This window comes from Mercenaria mercenaria, chromosome 5, assembly GCF_021730395.1.
Source record: "Mercenaria mercenaria strain notata chromosome 5, MADL_Memer_1, whole genome shotgun sequence".
Taxonomy (NCBI): domain Eukaryota; kingdom Metazoa; phylum Mollusca; class Bivalvia; order Venerida; family Veneridae; genus Mercenaria; species Mercenaria mercenaria.
In genome coordinates this window covers 61,775,452-61,798,399 of record NC_069365.1, presented here as the reverse complement: position 1 = coordinate 61,798,399, position 22,948 = coordinate 61,775,452, and the positions used below count along the sequence as shown (strand labels likewise).

At 35.8% G+C, this 22,948-nt stretch overlaps 1 protein-coding gene across 4 annotated transcripts in view; it reads left to right on the top strand.

The window, feature by feature from the left end:
- LOC123557395 (probable phosphoglycerate kinase) overlaps positions 1-22,948 on the top strand; it is a 320,014-nt gene that overhangs the window by 202,845 nt on the left and 94,221 nt on the right. For all 4 annotated transcript variants that reach the window (XR_008371027.1, XM_045348838.2, XM_045348839.2 and 1 more), the window contains exon 8: positions 20,682-20,861. Coding sequence is in view for 3 of the 4 variants with exons in the window: in XM_045348838.2 (XP_045204773.1) it covers positions 20,682-20,861 (180 nt within the window). In the remaining variant the exon portion in view is untranslated. The remainder of the gene's footprint in view (positions 1-20,681; positions 20,862-22,948) is intronic.

Here is a 22,948-nt window from a genome sequence, read left to right as displayed (position 1 = left end):
TTTCATTTTTTTCAGGGTTTTGAGCATTTCACTATAAGTTAATAGACCTTCTAAACTATCTGCTTCTTCTCTAGACAACTTCTTAACAGTAATATCTTTTAAGTCATTTTCTATATCATACAACTTTTCTAAAACATTTTTAGAATACATATTTTTATAAAAAGAACAAGCTTCATTTAAAATATCTGACTGATTTGACAGCACAGTACCATCTTCTTTTTCTATAAATGGAATAACTTTGCTTGTACAATACTGTTTTTCTAGATTGCAGAAATAACTTGAAGGCTTTTCAACCCTCATCTATGACTTTGCTCTAGATCTTATTACATATCCTTTCATATTTTCTGCTCTTATTATTTGCAATTCATTTTGTAAATTCAGTAATTCTTCTTTGTTATTCTCATCTAAGTTCTTTTCTATATTTTCTATTTTGTTTACTAAAATTTTTTCACGTGAAACTCTCTGTTTCTTCTTATAACTTGAGTATGCAATGGTTTTCCCCCTTATTTCCATTAACGAAGTTTCCAGAAATAACTGGTCATTTATAACAAACTGAATATCATTGTTGTCTATATTAAGTACATTCTCTAAACAATATACAGGTACACAGTACTGCTTTTTAATCTCGTCAATTTTATCATTTATACACTCTAAATAATTTCTATCATACAGCAATGAATTATTAAATTTCCATAGAGGTTTACCATGTTCAATCTCATTGAATACCAATTCTAAACATACAACAGAATGATCAGACCGGTAAGAGATTCCAATAGAAGACTCCTTAATTTTTGACAGCAAGTTTTCTGATGTTAGAAAAAAGTCAAGTCTACCTTGCTGTGTAGAACTCATCCGTCTCCAAGTAAAACGTTTTTCATCACCATTAATAATTCTAAATGTATCAACTAAATTTCGTTCCCTTTAATTGTACAGATTTTTTCCCTAGCTTTTCTATTATTATCAACAGATCTGTAATTCATATAATCTTTGTCAACATCTAATACAAGGTTATAGTCTCCACAAACAATGTACGAATCATTACCGACTGTATCTATACAATTAAATACATCAGAATAGAAACTAGGTTTGTCAGCATTTGGACCATAAATATTACATAAAGTAAATCTTTTCCCATCATAACTAACATCTAAGAATAGACAGTTACCAGTAGTATCTCGCTCAACTGAGTGTACAACAGTTGGAATATTCTTTTTCAATAAAATGCAAACACCTCTAGAATTTGAAGTACCATGAGAAAAATAGCAGTCTCCATCCCATTGTGAGTAAATAACTTTTTCTAAACCATCAGTAAAATGACAATCTTGTAAACAATAAAACTCAGCATTCTGTTTTTTCAGGAACTTAAAAATATCAATTCTTTTACTATTATTGTTAAGACCCCGGCAGTTGTATGAGACAAATTTAATATTACTCATACTGACTAGAAATGTTCAGTAGCTTACTAATACTGTTATAAATGGCAATCCACATCTTTCTACCTTTCAATACATCTATACTATCACAAATTAAATGCCATATAATCGAACAGCTTAACATATAACACATGAACGAAAAACAAACTAAATAAACAGTTAGTAACAGCATAACTGCCTGTGCATTGAGTTTGCACAATTACATATGGATATGTTGAGCGCAAATAAGCAATCTGCGCTATTTACCAAACGCGCAGCGCATATAACAAATTTTTGTACGTTGGTTATATGCGCAACGATTTACCAATCGTTGCGCAGGATAAATTTAATCTGCGCGATTTACCAAATGCGCAGCGCAAATAACAAATGTAACATTATATATCAGAAAATTGCATTTCGTGTTTGATAAATCATGCAGTTGGTCAATTTATTAATAAGTATAGATGTCAAATGCTGAATATCTTGGTACTTAAATTATGTGTCATAAATTTGTTTCTACATCAGTAAATTCACGGCAGTCGGTCACCAGGTTTCAATACCTCCGATCTTATACAAGATGCAATAAAACCCAAACATGCGTGAAGGTGTGATTTCCTCCAGCTTGCACACGTCGTCCTCTGGTCTGTTTTAGGCTATTTTTATAATTGTCTACTTCACCCGAGCACACACTTAGCAAAATATCGTTTTTATTATATTGAAATATCTAGAAATTTCACAATAATATTCTTTTTACCAACGGGAGCATATCTCTCAACATGTCTAAGATAAAAGATGAAATAAAAAAGTCACAGAATTAAAAGAAAATTTTTACAGATCTTATCTATATTATTATTTTATAGTATAAAATCGATTGAATAAAGAGTAGGCCTAATTTTCATCAAAACGTAAACGAAATTTTATATTTTGTAGCTGCACAAGATATGTGTTCGGTGCCCTGCGCTAAATGAAAATCTGGAAATTACTCTGATAATTTAAATATCTTTTATAAATCATATTAACTTTACTTAGATTTACGATTACAGACTAAAACTAGTTTTTTTTTACAAATCTAAATGGATCTATAATGTTACACGTACCTGTAACTTGCGTGGGAGGTCGGTCCTGCGCTAATAGCAAAGTTTGAAATTACACTGTATTTCAAATATATTTCATTCATAAAACATACTATTTATGTAACTTTTAAATGAATACTGTAAAAGAATGATTAGAAAAAGAGTGATTTCTGTCATAACGAGAACAAAATATTACATTTTTTATCCGCGCAAGATGTGTGTCTGCGCTAATAATAAATCTGGAAATTACTCTGATAACCTGAATATCTTTTATAAATCATATTAACTTTTATTACAGACTAAAACTATAGTTTTTTTACAATTCTTAATGGATCTATAATGTTACACCTGTAACTTGTGTGGGAGGTCGGTTCTGCGCTAATAGCAAAGTTTGAAATTACACTGTATTTCAAATATATTTCATTCATAAAACATACTATTTAGGTAACTTTCAAATGAATACTGTAAAAAATGATTAGAAAAAGAGTGATTTCTGTTAAAACGAGAACGAAATATTACATTTTTTATCTGCGCAAGATATGTGTCTGCGCTAATAATAAATCTGGAAATTACTCTGATAACTTGAATATCTTTTATAAATCATATTAACTTTTACTTTGATTTACGATTACAGAATAAAACTATAGTTTTTTACAAATCTAAATGGATTTATAATGTTACACCTGTAACTTGCGTGGGAGGTCGGTCCTGCGCTAATAACAAAGTCTGAAATTACACTGTATTTCAAATATATTTCATTCATAAAACAACTATTTATGTAACTTTCAAATGAATACTGTAAAAAATGAATAGAAAAAGAGTGATTTCTGTCATAACGAGAACGAAATATTACATTTTTATCTGCGCAAGATGTGTGTCTGCGCTAATAATAAATCTGGAAATTACTCTGATAACTTGAATATCTTTTATAAATCATATTAACTTTTACTTTGATTTACGATTACAAACTTAAACTATAATTTTTTCTAAATGGATCTATAATATTACACCTGTAACTTGCGTGGGAGGTCGGTCCTGCGGTAATAGCAAAGGTTGAAATTACACTGTATTTCAAATATATTTCATTCATAAAACATACTATTTATGTAACTTTCAAATGAATACTGTAAAAAAATGAATAGAAAAAGAGTGATTTCTGTCATAACCGCGCGTGTTACAGAATTAAAATTACATTTGCCTTTGCAAAAGCTACAACTTTAGTCTGTAACCATAAAACAAAATTAAATTTAGCATGGTTTATGAAAGATATCCAAGTTATCAGGATTATTTCCAGATTTTTTATTAGCGCAGGGCGATATCCCACGCAGGATACAGATGTAACAAAATATTCATTTGGCAAAAGCTACAATTTCAGCCTGTAATCACAAAACAATGATAAAGTTAGCATGGTTTATGAAATATATCCAAGTTATCAGGATTATTTCCAGATTTTTTATTAGCGCAGGGCAAACACATCTTGTGCAGATAACACATGTAATATTTCGTTCTCGTTATGACGGAAATCACGCTTCTTTCTATTTTTTATTCTACTCCCAAAACATTTTTATGAAGTTACATAAATAGTATCTTTTAGAATTGAAATATGTTTGAAATATCGGCGTCAGTTCATAATTTGCTATTAGCGCAGGAACAACATCCCGCGCAGGCTACGGATGAACATTATATTCAGATTTTCAAAAGCTACATTTTTAGATTGTAATCGAAAAACGAAGTAAAAGTTAAAATGGTTTATAAAAGATATTCAAGTTATTGGAGTAATTTTCAGAGTTCTATTAACGCAGGACACACATCTTGCGCACCTACACAATGTAAAATTTCTTTCACATTTTGACGAAACTTATTAGTTATTCTACCTGTCTCACTATAAAACATTCAAAAATGATATAAGTATAAAAGATCTGTAAGAATCGTCTTTTAATTCTACTTATTTTTGTTTTGTTTTTAATCTTGGCCATGTCAAGAGATACGCTCACGTTGGTAAAAAAGAATTGCGCTTTTTCAATATAATGAAATAGTGAATTGTGGTAAGTGTGTGGCAATTCAGTCTTTTATGTAAGTCTCCTTTATGTTCTATATCCGGTATAAAATGACTGCGTGTGATCGAATGAAATAAAATTACTTTAGTTATAAAAAGAATAGAGAGGACGATGTGGCTATCTGAAGGAAATCACACCTTCACGCATGTTTGAGCTTTATTGCATATTGTATCATACTGCAGATATTGAAACCTGGTGACCGACTCCCATGAATTTATTGATGCTGAAATAAATTTATGACACATTTTTAAAATCTAGATTTGCAATATCAGTCTGTAATTGTTAAACAAAGTAAAAGTTAGCATGGTTTATGGCAGTTATTCATATTATCAGAGTAATTTCCAGATTTTCTATTAGCGCAGGACACATCTTGCGCAGCAACAAACTTTCGTTCACGTTCTGGCGAAAATTACTCTTTTGTACTACAAAACATTAAAAAATATCAATACGATCTGTAAGAAATGATCAATGTATATTTGAAATATCGGTGTCATTTCAGGATTTGATATTAGCGCTGGATCGACATCCCGCACAGGCTACGGCGTTTAAAAGTTAAAAAATAAAAAAATAAATGAAAAAACTTGAGTTGTTAAATATACTTTGGATATTTTGTATCATTTTAAAGTTTTTAACACCTATGACAAATGACTCTTAATACCGTCGTCAACAGAAATTTTTAGTCCATAAACTACCAGGGACGTGAGCATCTCATTGAAATTACCGCATAAATACGCTCATTTACTTTAAAAAAATGTTTTTCTTGTTCTTTACAAATTATGCGCAGTCAATTCACACCTTTACGCGTGCCTGATCACCGTCAGTTTTAAAATTAAACTGTTTTATGTAGGCCTACAAGTCTAACCCTCTAATGATATTCAATTTTATCTGGAGATATCATCCATATGTTAAAAGCGCAGACTCATTTACCAAACGCGCAAGACAGTTACCCTGCGCATATAAGAAATATATAAGGTTGCCCGATTTACAAATCGTTGCGCAGATAACAAATTGGTTATTTGCGCTGCGCGATTTACCAAATGCGCAGATTGGCTATATGCGCGTAACAGATACACAACTAAAAAGTATTGTTTGAGTATATCATCAATTGTATAAAGTTTTTTAAAGACAAAAAGCATTTTAGAATATTTGCTGACTATGACTACTTGTTTATACATGTTCATTTTCTAAAATAAATTTTACATTATTTCTATTAAATTTTAAGGTTCTACTGTATAGCATAAACCAAAAAAATAAAATAAATCTGAACCACACTGTACAATAAAATGCTCATTTAAACATGACTTTTGCTGCGTAAGTTGCTTTGCAAATTCTTCTGTATAGATTCACTTAAATGCATAGTGACATTTATTCTGTTTGTAATTTACAAGAATTATCAAACATGTATATTTTTCTATTCAAATCCTATCAGGCTTTACAATTCTGACCAATGTAAAACGTACTTTTCAGTGATTAAAAACATAATAGTACACCAACAAACCTAAAGATACATTACAGTACTATTCAGACATTTATCTAACCTTCCAATCCTAAACAAAATGTATTTACATCTTATGCTGTTAAAACAGAATGATAGACAAATACCAGCAACCTTTATTCCAACTACCTTTACAATGGATATCTGTACACAAAGAAACAAGTTGCTTACATATGGCATATATCTTCCAATATCTGATCATTTCTGAACCAAGAAGGGTGTGGGTTGAGGTGGTGTGGAGCATAAGTAAGTCTAATAATGGGGGGGGGGGGGGGGGGGGGGGGGAATGGGAGAGTTCATTGTTGAAATAGCAGACATCAGCACATATCAAGACATGAAAAATTCATATCTCTGCATATTCTTTAAAGCATACATTTACAAATAAGTTTAAATCATACTAAATTTGCAGCTGTTAACATATTTTTCCACCAAAGTAAATTTACATATTCAAAACAGTCCCAACACAAAATTCTTCTCAGTCATATTTAATTGATTAACTTCTAGAAGCGCTCCCCTTCTTCTGTCCACTTCTTTCTTCTCGCGAGCCTTTCTCAATGTCTCATCTATATTGTCGTACACGTCAAATTTTACGCGTTCGCCAGTCAATGTTTCCCCATATACTGCTCCATTAAAAAACCATGCTGATTTTATTTCCCTATGAAGTGTTAATCTATTTATAAGTCCAGAGTTCATTATTGTGACATCATCCACAATTCTGTGCCCAGCATCCCTCATATTCCGCCTCTTCCTCATCACTGCTGTTTTAACAGTATTGTTCACTGTTTTAATAATGACAGGTCTTGTATGTCCGGGTTTGGTTGGTAACCTGTGTATGGCACTAATATCTTCCTCTCTTAAATTCACATTCTCCTTTTTAAGAATGCCCTGAACTTTTTCGGTAAGCTTTATCTGGGTTTCATTTCTTTCTTCTATAACGTCATATATTTTTATGTTATTTTTCCTTGAATATTGTTCATTTCTGTTTGCCTTTCTGTTGGCCTCTATGCACATGTCCTCAGATTTCAGTAGTCTCTCTTCTATTTCTTCTATTTTCTTGTTGTATTCCTCATCCTTTTTATCTAATATATCTTTCAAGTTATCATTGTCAAATTTCAGTGTTGTTAGTTGATCCTGTAAGTATCTGGTTTTTTCTTCTACTTTGGAACTGACTGTCTCTAAAATTTTCTCCTCCTAGTAACCAATCTTGTTGTGCCTAGTAAACAGCCTTAAATAACTTACATTTAGATTCAAACAAGCCAAATTGTCTAGACACTTGCAAAATAACAGTGAAGATCGGCCATTTTGTTTCAAAATGAAAGTAGAAAACCTATGCCGTTGTTGGCGTCTTAGAATTTAAATGTAAGTTATTTAAGGTTGTATACTAGGTAGAATGGGATTGTTTACTGTTTTCTAAATGTCCAAAGGGTAAATGGCGGCAGGGTAGCTTGCATTGGTACTGAACTTGACATTTTAGTTGTTCCACAGCATGTCCTAGTAAACCTCCATAGCGTTACGGCAACACAAGCACCTTTTCCATATAAAAGTATATATAGGAAAAAAACAATTCAAATGTTTTTTTTTTAGCTCACCTGTCACATAGTGACAGGGTGAGCTTTTGTGATCATCCGTCCGTCCATCCACAATTTCTTGTGAACAAGATGGAGACCACATTCTGCAAGCAGTTTTGATCAAACTTGTACAAAACTTGTACTGGCATGATATCTCAGTTCCTTTCGAAAACTGGCCAGATTCCATCATGGGTTCTAGAGTTATTGCCCTTAAAGGGCCAGAATTTGCTATTTTTGTGCGTCAACAATTTCTTGTCTGCACAATAGTGGTTTCATTTATGATTTTATTTTAACCAAACTTGCACACAACTTGTATCACCATAAGATCTTGGTTCCTTTCTTGAACTGGCCAGATCCCATTATGGGTTCCAGAGTTATGGCCCCTGAAGGGCCAAAATTAGCTATTTTGACCTTGTCTGCACAATAGCAGCTTCATTATGATTTGATTTTTACTAAACTTGCACACAACTTGTATCACCATAAGATCTTGGTTCCTTTCTTGAACCGGCCAGATTCCTTTATGGGTTCCAGAGTTATGGCCCCTGAAAGGGCCAGAATTAGCTATTTTGACGTTGTCTGCACAATAGCAGCTTCATTTATGATTTGATTTTAACCAAACTTGCACACAACTTGTATCCCCACAAGATAGTGGTTCCTTTCTTGAACAAGCCAGATCCCATGATGGGTTCTGTAGTTATGGCCCCTGATAGGGGGTGGGGCTTGTTTTCCCTATATGGCTATATTGAAAACTTTGAAAATCTTCTTCTCTAAAGCTACTGGTCCATTTTACACAAATGATTCTTGGATGACCCTCTACCAAATTCCTTGAGATAATTTTGGTTCCTTGAAAAACATGGCGGCCTGCAGGAGACGCTCATTATCCCTACATGGCCATATAGAAAACTTTAAAATTAAATCTTCTTTTATGAAACTACTGGCCTGATTTGAGAATAATTTTATTTAAAGTTACTTTAAGAAAATTTCAACTATATTTTATCATAATTATGTCTCCCACCACACAGTGGTGTAGGAGACATATTGATTTACTCCTGTCTGTCTGTCTGTCTGTGTGTGTGTGTCTGTCTGTCTGTCACAAAGCTTGTCCGCACTCTAAGTCGAACATTTCTCACCCGATCTTCACCAAACTTGAACAAAATGTGTCTGACCATAAGAAGTTCGATAACCAGCCAAATCGGCCCAGGCACTTTGGAATTATGGCCCTTGAATTACCGAAAAATCCTCATTTCGCATGCGCTTTCCTGCAGGCAAAACGTACCCTCTACTACTAATTCTGCAGGCAAAACGTACCCTCTACTACTAATTAGTAGTATAGAGTACGTTTTGCCTGCACTTAGTAGTATAGGGTAGGTTTTGCCTGCACGAAAGCGCATGCGAAATTAGTAGTATAGGGTACGTTTTAAGTAAACAGTATATAAAGACTGACTTACTATTTAGATGATTAGGCAGTTGTGGGAGACATGCGCTTTTCTAAAAAGCATCTCTAGTTCTTTTGATTGATCTGTGACTTTGAAGACGTCCTTAAGTTCAATGATAACAGGTGAGCGATATAGGGCCATCATGGCCCTCTTGTTTGTTTTTAGCTCAGTTGTCACATAGTGACAAGGTGAGCTTTTGTGATCACCCTTCGTCCGTTGTCCGTCGTCAGTCCATGCGTCTGTCAACAATTTCTTGTCTGCACGATAGTGGTTTCATTTATGATTTTATTTTAACCAGACTTGCACACAACTTTTATCACCAGAAGATCTTGGTTCCTTTCTTGAATTGGCCAGATTCTATCATGGTTTCCAGAGTAATGGCCCCTTAAAGGTCCAAAATTAGCTATTTTGGCTTTTGCAGCCATATAGACTTCATTTATGGTTTAATTTGATACAAACTTCCAAAATATCTTCAACAACAATAAATCTTGGATTCCATGACGAATCTGTTAGATCCAATCGTAGGTTCCAGAGTTATTTTATATCTGATTACCTCCCCTGATTGTAATCAAAATGGATTTATATCAGTAAGTACTTATAGGACTTATTTGAAATTTCATTATTGTCATTAGTTGGACTGTCAACAGATGGACTTGGACAATCAGTGAAGATACATATTGACTGAATTTATGACAAATTACCTCCGTTTATTTTTTATCTAAATGAATACACCTTAGCAGCTTCTAATGAGATTGGTTTGAAACGTTATTTATGTCTTCTATGGTAAGAAATAGTCATATTAGATAACTCTTGATTGAACATTTATCGATATGAATACTTTACTGATATATTGTTGTATAGGCTTGTACTCTGTATCTTCTACATGCATATACCAATGCATGATTTCCTCCCCTGATTTTAATAAAAATTGATTTATCTCGGTAAATATTTATAGAACTCATTTGAAATTTCATTATTATCTTCAGTTTGACTGAGGCAATAAGGGTAGATAGCTATGGACTGATTTTATGTCAAATTACCTCCCTTTGTTTCAAATTAAAATGGGTGTATCTCGGTAACCAATGAAGATACTGATTTGTAATGTCATTTGTGCCATCAGATGGACTCGGACAATCAGGGTAGATAACTTTTGACTGAATTTATGACAAATTACCTCCCATTGTTTTATGTAAACGAATATATCTCAGCAGCGTCTAATGAGATTGGTTTTAAATGTTATTTAAGTCTTCCAGGGTAAGGAATAGTCATGTTAGTGCAAAAATGCAGCATTTGAGCCTAGGACCCTTGGTATTGAAATTGGCCCTGACTAGGTCAAAAGGGACAGTTAGGAGAAAATGTTTATCCTGATGATATTTAATGTTTATGCCTATGTGCTCTATGTCAAAACTTGATCATATCATTTTGAGCAATGGTACTCAGGTGAGCGATACAGGGCCATCATGGCCCTCTTGTTTGAAATACAGCCTTGAAATTTGGATGACATGTACAGTTCTGCATACCGATCTTAAAACTGACTCAGTGACCATGAATGTGATCAACTGACTTACTTTCTAATATTTTTGCATCAGTTTGCCATTCGAAACATGTGGCTCATGTTACTCAGGTGAGCGATTCAGGGTCATCATGACCCTCTTGTTTATGCATAAACCTGTTTAGGATGAAAATTTTTATTTTCCAAGCTCCCTGATGTTGGGAGTTCATTGGTTACCACAAAGAAGGTACGGTGGGCAAACAGAGAGGGATCCTTTTTCTCATTTACCACAGAGAGGGATCTGATATGCATACACACCGTGTATATAGGAAAGGAAAAATACTTAAAAAATTATCTGACTGTTTAATTATAATTACCTGATGACCCCAAGTAATTAGGGTCACTTGATTTGATCTTGATCTACTGACCTACTTTCTTGTTTTTAGCTCACCTGAGCAAAAGGCTCATGGTCAGCTTTTGTGACAGCTCAATGTCCATCGTCAGTTGTGCGTTGTGCATCCGTCAACATTTTCTAAAAAAATCTTCTTGAAAAGCACTGGGCAGAATTACATCATACTTCAAGGGAATGATCCTTGGATGCCCCCCTTCCAAAATTATTCAAATAATTGAATTCCATGCAGAACTCTGGTTGCCATGGCAACCGAAAGGAAAAACTTTAAAAATCCTCTTTTCCAAAACCGCAAGGCTTGGAGCCGTGATATTTGGCATGTGACATCATGTGATGGTCCTCTATGAAGAATGTTCAAATTATGCCCCTGGGGTGAAAAGAGGCCCCGCCCCGGGGGTCTCAAGTTTTACATAGACTTATATAGGAAAAAACTTAAAAAATCTACTTGTCTAAAACCACAAGACCTAGGCCTTTGATATTTGGTATGTAGCATTGCCTTGTGGTCCACTACCAAAATTGTTAGCTCATCTGAGCCAAAGGCTCAGGATGAGCTATTGTGATCGCTCACTGTCCGGCGTCCCGCCGTCAGTACACACTTTCCTTTAAACAACATCTCCTCCTAAACCACTAGGCCAATTTTGATGAAACTTCACAGGGATATTCCTTGGATGGTCTTCTTTAAATTATTCAAAGAATTGAATTCTGTACAGAGCTCTGGTTGTCATGGCAACCGAAAGGAAACACTTTAAAAATCTTGTCCAAAACCGCAGGGCCTAGCGCTTTGATATTTGATATGCAGCATCATCTAATGGCCCTCTACCAAGATTGTTCAAATTAGCCCACTAGGGTCAAATATGGCACCGCCCTGTGCATCACATGGCTTTCATAGAATTATAAAAGGCTTTGAAAATCTTTTTGTCCAAAACCAGAGTGCCTACGTCTTTGATATATGGTATGTAGCATCATGTAATGGTCCTCTACCAAGTTTGTTCAAATTATCCCCCTACGGTTATATATGCGCTCCCCCCCCCCGCTGGGTCACATGGTTTACATAGACTTATATAGGAAAATCTTCTTGTCCAAAACCACAGGGCCTAGGGTTTTGATATCATCTAGTGGTCCTGTACCAAGATTATTCAAATTATCCTCCTAGGGTCAAATACGGCCCCACCCTGGGGATCATATGGTTTATATAGACTTATATGGGGAAAAACTTTGAAACTTTGAAAATCTTCTTGTCCAAAACCACCAGAACAGATAGAAAATGCCACTGTACATGTTACACCCTACCCCTAGGTATATTATAAAAACCATGGTCGTAAACGGGAAAATGCACTTACCAATATCAGTCATACATTTCTCAGCTAAAACGCGCAGTTTGACAAATGGGTATCAAGCATATTGAACAAGCGGTATTTATCTTCCATCATGCACCAGTCACATTTTCTCAATATTTGATATTGTTGAGAAACAACACAACATATTTTCATCAACGTTACAGAAAAAACTTGAGAGAACTTCCCTAGTGAACATCCAGTCTAGAGGTCGCAGCAGTGTGCGAATGTTAGGCGAAATGTAAACAAAAACCGAAAGTGAAGTATTCACAGTTATACAATAAAACTCGAAATGATGAATGAAATTCATCTTGTAAATGATTTTGAATTTGAAATCATACACTGGTATACATTTTTTGTTATTCAATTAATTCACATTGCACATTTATGTTGCATATACACATTCGTCTGTACATGTGTAGTTAAATCACAATTGACATACATTTTCACTTCAGTCCGTCAAAATAATTTTAAAATCTAGACCGGAACTTCATTAGGAAAGTTCATCCAAGTTTTTTCTGTAACATTGATGAAAATATAAACTACGGGTGTTTCCCTGAGATAAGAAATATTGAATCAACTTGACCGTTGCACAATGGAAGATAAATTACCACTTGTTTAATATGTATAAAACCCATTTACCGAACTGCAGTTTTATTTGAGAAATGTGCAATTTAAATAGGTTAGTATATTTTCCTGTTCACGACCATGGTTCCTATAGTATACCTGCGGGTAGGGTATAACATGTACAGTGGCATTTTCTTTCTAGGCTGGTGCCAGTGTCAAAATCTTTAGGCCAAGTTCAAATCTGGGTCAGGTAGAGTCAAAAACTAGGTCACCATGTCAAATCAAAGGTAAAACTTGTTAACACAATAGAGACCTAATTTTAATTTGAAACTCATGACATTTGATCAGAATGTTTGTCTTGATGACCTCTAGGTCAAATACGAATCTGGGTCACCAGGTCAAATCAAAGGAAAAGCTTGTTAACACTTTAGAGGTCACATTTATGACTGTATCTTCATGAAACTTGGTCAGAATGTTAATCTTTATGATTTTTAGGTCATTTGGAATCTGGGTCATGTGGGATCAAAAACTAGGTCACACGTCAAATCAAAGGAAAAGCTAGTTAACACTTTAGAGACCATATTTATGATCATATCCTAATGAAACTTGGTCAGAATGTTAATTTTAATGATCTTAAGGTCATGTTCCTATCTGGGTCAGGTGGGGTCAAAAACTAGGTCGCTAGATCAAATCAAAGGTAAAGCTTGTTAACAATCTAGAGGCCACATTTATGACTGTATCTTCATGAAACTTGGTCAGAATGTTAATTTTTATGATCTTTAGGTCAAGGTGGAATCTGGGTCATATGGGGTCAGAAAACTAGGTCACTAGGTCAAATCAAAGGAAAAGCTAGTTATCAGGGGTTCGAATTAGGTCAGGTGAGCGATACAGGGCTTTCAGGGCCCTCTTGTTGTATGTAAGCTGGTATCTCAGTAACCACTAATGGGAATGGATTGAAACTTAACACACTTATTCACTGTGATAAACTGACTTACAATAAACAGGTTCCATAACTCTATTTTTATGCCGCCCTTCGAAGAAGGAGCGGTATATTGTTTTGCAGATGTCGGTTGGTCGGTCGGAATGTAGACCAATCCGTTTCCGGATGATAACTCAAGAACTCTTGGGCCTAGGATCATGAAAGTTGATAGGGAGGTTGGTCATCACCAGCAGATGACCCCTATTGATTTTGAGGTGTGTATGTCAAAGGTCAAGGTCACAGTGACCCTGAATAGTAAAACTGTTTCCGGATGATAACTCAAGAACACTTGGGCCTAGGATGATGAAAGTTGATAGGGAGGTTGGTCATGACCAGCAGATGACCCCTATTGATTTTGAAGTCAGTATGTTAAAGGTGATGGTCACAGTGACCTGGAACAGTTAAACGGTTTCCGGATGATAACTCAAGAACGCTTAGGCCTAGGATCACAATATTTGATAGGGAGATTGGTTATGACCAGCAGATGACCCCTATTGATTTTGAGGTCAGTATATCAAAGGTCAAGGTCACAGTGACTAGGAACAGTAAAATGGTTTCCGGGCAATAACTCAAGAACGCTTGGGCCTAGTGTCAGGAAAATTGATAGTTAGGTTGGCCATGACCAGCAGATGACCCCTATTGATTTTGAGGTCATTAGGTCAAAGGTCAAGGTCACATTGGCCAGAAACAGTTAAATGGTTTCTGATCTTCTTGTCCAAAACCATAGGGCCTAGGGCTTTGATATTTGGTATGTAGCACAATCTAGTGGTCCTCTACCAAGATTGTTCAGATTATTTCCCTGGGGTCAAATATTGCCCCACCCCGGGGGGTCACATGTTTTATATAGATTTCTATAGGATTTTTTTTTTTAGCTCACCTGTCACAAAGTGACAAGGTGAGCTTTTGTGATCGCGCGGTGTCCGTCGTCCGTCAGTGCATGCGTGCGTGCGTGCGTCCGTCCGTAAACTTTTGCTTGTGACCACTCTAGAGGTCACATTTTTCATGGGATCTTTATGAAAGTTGGTCAGAATGTTCACCTTGATAATATCTAGGTCAAGTTCGAAACTGGGTCACGTGCCGTCAAAAACTAGGTCAGTAGGTCTAAAAATAGAAAAACCTTATGACCTCTCTAGAGGCCATATATTTCACAAGATCTTCATGAAAATTGGTCAGAATGTTCATCTTGATGATATCTAGGTCAAGTTCGAAACTGGGTCACATGCCTTCAAAAACTAGGTCAGTAGGTCTAAAAATAGAAAAACCTTGTGACCTCTCTAGAGGCCATATATTTCACAAGATCTTCATGAAAATTGGTCAGAACGTTCACCTTGATGATTTCTAGGTCAAGTTCGAAACTGGGTCACGTGGGGGTAAAAACTAGGTCAGTAGGTCAAATAATAGAAAAACCTTGTGACCTCTCTAAAGGCCATATTTTTCATGGGATCTGTATGAAAGTTAGTCTGAATGTTCATCTTGATGATATCTAGGTCAAGTTCGAAACTGGGTCACGTGCGGTCAAAAACTAGGTCAGTAGGTCTAAAAATAGAAAAACCTTGTGACCTCTCTAGAGGCCATATATTTCATGAGATCTTCCTGAAAATTGGTCAGAATGTTCACCTTGATGATATCTAGGTCAAGTTTGAAAGTGGGTCACATGCCATCAAAAACTAGGTCAGTAGTTCAAATAATAGAAAAACCTTGTGACCTCTCTGGAGGCCATATTTTTTATGGGATCTGTATGAAAAGTGGTCTGAATGTTTATCTTGATGATATCTAGGTCAAGTTGGAAAGTGGGTCACGTGCCTTCAGAAACTAGGTCAGTAGGTCAAATAATAGAAAAACCTTGTGACCTCTCTAAAGGCCATATTTTTCATGGGATCTGTATGAAAATTGGTCTGAATGTTCATCTTGATGATATCTAGGTCAAGTTCGAAACAGGGTCATGTGCGGTCAAAAACTAGGTCAGTAGGTTTAAAAATAGAAAAACCTTGTGACCTCTCTAGAGGCCATACTTGTGAATGGATCTCCATAAAGATTGGTCAGAATGTTCACCTTGATGATATCTAGGTCAAATTTGAAACTGGGTCACGTGCCTTAAAAAACTAGGTCAGTAGGTCAAATAATAAAAAAACCTTGTGACTTCTCTAGAGGCCATACTTTTCATAGGATCTGTATGAAAGTTGGTCTGAATGTTCGTTTTGATGATATCTAGGTCAAGTTTGAAACTGGGTCAACTGCGGTCAAAAACTAGGTCAGTAGGTCTAAAATTATTAAAATCTTTTGACTTCTCTAGAGGCCATATTTTTCAATGCATCTTCATGAAAATTGATCTGAATGTTCACCTTGATGATATCTAGGTCAGTTTCGAAACTGGGTCACGTGCGGTCAAAAACTAGGCCAGTAGGTATAAAAATAGAAAAACCTTGGGACCTCTCTAGAGGCCGTATTTTTCATGAGATCTTCATGAAAATTAGTGAGAATGTTCACCTTGATGATATCTAGATAAAGTTCAAAACAGGGTCACGTACCTTCGAAAACTAGGTCAATAGGTCAAATAATAGAAAAACCTTGTGACCTCTCTAGAGACCATATTTTTCAGTGGATCTTCATGAAAATTGGTCAGAATTTTTATCTTGATAATATCTAGGTCAAGTTCAAAACTGGGTCATACTCAAAACTGGGTCATGTGGGAAGAGGTGAGCAATTCAGGACCATCATGGTACTCTTGTTTTAAACCTCTTGTCCAAAACCACAGGGCCTAGGGCTTTGATATTTTGTATATGACATCATCTAGTGGTCCTCTACTAATATTGTTCAAATTATTCCCCTAATGTCAAATATGGCTTACATAGACTTATATAGGGAAAAACTTTGAAAATCTACTTGTTCAAACCACAAAGACTATAGCTTTGATATTTTGTAATGTAGCATCATCTAGTGGTTCTCTACCAAGTTTGTTCAAATTATCCCTCTAGGGTCAAATATGGCCCCACCCCAGGGGTCACATGGTTCATATAGACTTATATAGGGAAAAACTTAGAATCTTCATGTCCATAACTTACATCATTCAAATTTGGACCACATGTATAGTTTCGAGTGGCAAGATGAATCTTGATCTTGACCTAGTGACCTACTTTCATATTTCTGTAGCTACAGCCTTCAGATTTGGACAACATGCGTAGGTTTGTGTACTAAAAAAAACTTTGACCTAGTTATTGACCTAGTGACCTACTTTCACATTTTTGAAGTTGTGTTCTGAATTGAAATTTGACATTGATTTTTACCTATTACCTACTTTCACATTTCTCAAGCTACAGCCTCCAAATTTGAAACACATGCATAGTTCTGTCTACCGAAATGAACTTTGACCTTGAAATTGATCTAGTGACCTACTTTCACATTTCTCAAGCCACAGCTTTGAAATTTGGACCACATACACATTATTTTGTACCGAAATGAAATTTGACCTTGAGCTAGTCTTGAAATTTGGAACATTCAAAAATGGCTCAGTGGATGGCACCAAGATCACTGTGTGATCTCCTGTTAGGTTAATAGGTTAAAGGTCAAGGTCAGATTAAACCAGAATGGTAGAACTTTTGTTTACAGTGAGCATATAATTTCTGTTCCTTGTGCAATTACTGAATGCATCAAGGGGGGCATTTCATGTTTAGCGAGCTCTTGTGCTTTTTAGCTCACCAGTCACGTAGTGACGGTGAGCTTTTGTGATCACATTTTGTTTGTCGTCCGTTCACAATTTCTTGTGAACACGATAGAGACCACATTTTGTCATCAATTTTAATGAAACTTGCACACAACTTGTATTGGCATAATATCTCAGTTCCTTTTGAAAACTGGCCAGATCCCATCATTGGCTCCAGAGTTATGGCCCCGTAAAGGGCCAAAATTTGCTATTTTTGTCTTGTGAACATGATAGAAACTACATTTTGCAATCAACTTTAATCAAACTTGCACACAACTTGTATGTGCATAATATCTCAGTTCCTTTTGAAAACTGGCCAGATTCCATCCTGGGTTCCAGAGTTATGGCCCTTAAAAGGGCAAACATTTGTTATTTTTGGCTTGTGGACACAATAGAGACCACATTTTGCAATCAACTTTAATCAAACTTGCACACAACTTGAATTGGCATAATATCTTGGTTCCTTTCGAAAACTGGCCGGATCCCATCATTGGATCTGTCAGATTCATTCATAGGATCTGGACCCCTGAAAGAGCCAAAATTTGTTAATTTTTGTACTTTGTGAACACGATAGATTTAGTGACATTTTATATTTGGTTTTAACCACAGTTACAAACAACTTAAGTCACAATAAGATCTTGGTTCCTTTCGAAAACCAGCTAGATTCCATCATGAGTTCTAGAGTTATTATCCCTGAAAACCAGCTAGATTCCATCATGAGTTCTAGAGTTACTATCCCTGAAAGGGGCAAAATTTTCTAGTTTGGCCCTTTCAGCCATATAGAAGTGTTTTATTTACAGGGTTTTTTTTCAGCCGTTTTTATAGCCGTTATTCGGCTATATTCCCAATGCCAAAAAGTATGTTTTTTTCCCAAAATGAGTGCAAAAATTCCCAATCTACATTCTGAAAAAAAATTTCATCAAAATTGCACAAACACTGACCAAATTATGGACAATTTTTTTATGGCAGTATGTTTTAAGAGGTTGTACAATGTGAAACAAGTGTATGAGAAAGTGCTTAAATACATCTTTACTATATCCTATGGGACTAAACATTTCCCAATTTGGAACATTTACGCGCCAAATTCCCAATTTTGGGGGTATAGGCTATGTTCCCAAATTAGCTAGAAAAAACCCTGATTTATGCTTTGATTTGATACAAACTTGCACAGAATGATTATCTTGATGATCTCTAGACCTGTATCGAAACTGGGTTATGTCGGGTCAAAAAGTAGGTCATCAGGTCAAATCAAAGGAAAAGCTTGTTAGCAACCTAGAGGCCACATTTATGACCCTATCTTCATGAAACTTCGTCAGAATGTTTATCTTGATGATTTCTAGGCCAAGTTCACAACTGGGTCATATGGGGCTCAAAAACTAGGTCACCCATTCAAATCAAAGGAAAAGCTTGTGAACTCTCTTGAGGCCACATTTGAGAACGTATCTTCATGAAACTTGGTCAGAATGTTTATCTTGATGATTACTAGGCCAAGTTCGAAACTGGGTCATATGGGTCAAAAACTAGGTCACCAAGTCAAATGAAAGAATAAGCTGGTTTACATCCTAGGGGCACATCTTTGATTCTATCTTCATAAAACTTAGTCAGAATATTTGTTATCATGAAGTCTTGGATGATTTCAAGTCTAGTCATGTGGGGTTGAAAACTAGGTCACTAGCTCAGATCAAAGAAAAAGCTTGTATACAGTCAGGAGGCCACTTTTTTGCTCCAATCTTCCCGAAACTTTGTTAGAATGTTCGTTTTCATGAAATTTTAGACAAGTTCGAATCTGGGTCATGTGGGATAAAAAAGCTAGGTCACGAAAATGCTTGTTTACACTCAAGCGGCCACATTTTTTGATCCAATCTTAATGAAAATTGGTCAGAATATTTGTCTCCATGAAATCACTAGGTAAAACATGTTTACACTGTTATGGTGTCTTACTCAGGTGAGCAACCTAGGGCCATCTTGGCCCTTTTGTTTACAAAATTATGCCCCTTTTTCAACTTAGAAATTTTTGGTTAAGGTATTATATGTAAGCTGGTATCTCAGTACACACTAATGGGAATGGATTGAAACTTCACACACTTGTTCACTATGATGATCTGGCATTCAGTGCACAGGTTCCATAACTCTACTTTGCATTTTGACAAAATTATGCCCCTTGTTTGACTTGAAGTTTTTGGTTAAATTTGTGTATGTAAGCTGGTATCTCAGTACCCACTTATGGGAATGGAAACTTTATACAATTGTCCATTGTTATTAGCTGATATGCATTTTACAGGTTCTATACCCTGTTTTGCAAATTTACAAAGTTATGCCCCTTTTTCGACTTTAATATTCATTTAATTGACAAGGCTGATGAATAGTTGAGTGTTGCTGTCCTCCGACAGCTCTTGTTGGTTAAGCTTTTTGTATGTAAGCTGGTATCTCTGTACCCATTTGTGGAAATGGATTGAAATTTAACACTCTTGTTCACTTTGATGATCTGACATGCATTCTACAGGTTCTGTAACATTTGTTCTGCGTTCTTACAAAATTGCCCCCATTTTTCAACTTCAGTCTTCATTCAATTGACAAGACTGTTTAATAGGGAAGCATTGCTGTCTTCTGACACCTCTTGTTTGTTATACGCCTGTGATTTGAAAAACAAACATGTTATGTGATGTTTGTTTGTCTATCAGCCTGTCACATTTAGTAATTTGAGCATAAATTAATAACCATTGAAGAGATTGACCTAGTCATAGACATAGTATGTAGGTAGGTGGCAATCATATGATGGGCAGAGCGCATGAACCCTGTTGGTAGGTTAAGGGTCAAGGTCACAGATGGAGCACAATGTTCAAATATGTTCACCATATGTCCATTAAGAAGCATAACTTAATAACCATCCAAGGTATTGAATTCAGACTTTGCATATAGGTAGGTGGTGATAACATTAGCACATAATCGGGTCAGTAGGTCAAAGTTTATGGTCACAAATTGAGCTTGAATGTCAAATCTGCCCTTCATATTTCATGTCCAGGGCATAACACTTAACAACCATTGAAGCTATTGATTTTAAACTTATAATATAGGCTTGTGTGGAGGGGGCGTGAGAAGGGGGATAAGACCATTTGCAGGGTGCAAGAATCCACATTACTCTCATGTTTCATGTTTCAGATTGGAAATTCCTTGTATGATGAGGAGGGATCTAAAATTGTAAATACATTGATAGAAAAGGCAAAGAAAAAAGGAATTAAAATCCATCTGCCAACAGACTTTGTTACCGGAAATAAGTTTGCTGATGATGCTGATGTAGGCCAGGCAACTGTTTCCTCTGGCATTCCTGATGGTGCAATGGTAAGTTTTTATAAGCTCACCTGTCACATAAAGACAAGGTGAGCTTTTGTGATCACCCTTGGTCCATCGTCTGTCGTCTGCCTGTGTGCATGCGTGCGTCCGAACGTCAACAATCTGCGCCATAGTGGTTTCATTTATGATTTTATTTTAACCAAACATGCACACAACTTGTATCACCATAAGAACTCGATTCCTTTCTTGGACTGGCCAGTTCCCATTATGGGTTCCAGAGTTATGGCCCCTGAAAGGGCCAAAATTAGCTATTTTGACCTTGTTTGCACAATAGCAGCTTTATTTATGATTTGATTTTTAACCAAACTTGCACACAACTTGTATCACCATAAGATCTCAATTCCTTTCTTCAACTGGCCAGATTCCATTATGGGTTCCAGAGTTATGGCCCCCTGAAAGGGCCAGAATTAGCTATTTTGACCTTGTCTGCACTATAGCAACTTCATTTATGATTTTGTTTTAATCAAACTTGCACACAACTTGTATCACCATAAGATCTTAGTTCCTTTCTTGAACTGGCCAGATTCCACTATCAGTTCAAGAGTGATGGCCCCTGAAAGGGCCAGAATTAGCTATTTTGACCTTGTCTGCACAATAGCAGCTTCATTAATGATTTGAATTCCATTAAACTTGCACAAAACTTGTGTCACCATAAGATCTTGATTCCTTTTTTGAACAGGTCAGTTCCTGTAGTGGGTTCCAAAGTTATGGCCCCTGAAATTTGATATTTTGGCTGTTGCAGCCATATAGAGACTTCAGTTATGGTTTGATTTGATACAAACTTCCAAAATATCTTCAACAACAATAAATCTTGGATTCCATGCCGAATCTGTCAGATCCAATCATAGGTTCCAGAGTTATTTTATATCTAATTACCTCCCCTGATTGTAATCAAAATGGATTTATATTAGTAAGAACTTATAGGACTTATTTGAAATTTCATTATTGTCATTAGTTGGACTGGGACAATCAGGGTAGATAACTATGGACTGATTTTATTTCAAATTCCCTCCCTTTATTTCAAATTAAAATGGGTATATCTCCGTAACTAATGAAGATACTGATCTGAAAATTCATTTATGTCAACAGATGGACTTGGACAATCAGTGAAGATACATATCGACTGAATTTATGACAAATTACCTCCCTTTTTTTTGTGCCCCCCCCCCCATGAGTGGTGGGGGCATATTTGCTCTTGTGTGTCCGTCCGAAGTTTGTGACACGCCTAGCTCAAAAAGTATTTGATATAAATTAATGAAACCTTGCTTGAGTCTTTATCATAATATGAACTTGTGCACCTTCTTTTTTTTCGTCTGGCTCTGCCCCCTAATTTTAAGAGTTATGGCCCCTGAAATAGTCAAAAATGCACATTTTCATCTTGTGACGCCTAGCTCAAAAAGTATTTGATATAGATTCATGAAACCTTGCATGAATCTTAATCATGATATGAACTTGCGCACCTCCTATTTTTCATCTGGGTTGGCCCCCTATTTCTAGAGTTATAGCCCCTGAAATAGTCAAAAAAGCACATTTTCACCTTGTGACATGCTTAGCTCAAAAAGTATTTGATATAAATTGATGAAACCTTGCATGAGTCTTTATCATGGTATGAACTTGCGCACCTCCTATTGCGCCCCTATTTTTAGAGTTATGGCCCCTGAAATAGTCAAAAATGCACATTTTCACCTTGTGACACGCCAAGCTCAAAAAGTATTTAATATAAATTGATGAAACCTTGCATGAATCTTTATCATAATATGAACTTGTGCACTTCCTATTTTTTATCTGGGTCCGCCCCCTATTTCCAGAGTTATGGCCCCTGAAATAGTTAAAAAATGTACATTTTCACCTAATTATGTGCCTCACTCAAAAAGTATTTAATGTAAATTCATGAAACCTTGCTTGAGTCTTTATCATAATCAGGGTTCATACGCGTCAGGGAAAAAATTTTTTTTCAAGGTCAGGGAATTGTCAGGGAATTTTACAAAATGTCAGGGAAATTGTGAAATTTGGAAAATGTCAGGAAAATGTCAGGGAATTTTCTGATCTGGTTAGGCAACAATTTGTAAAGGTTA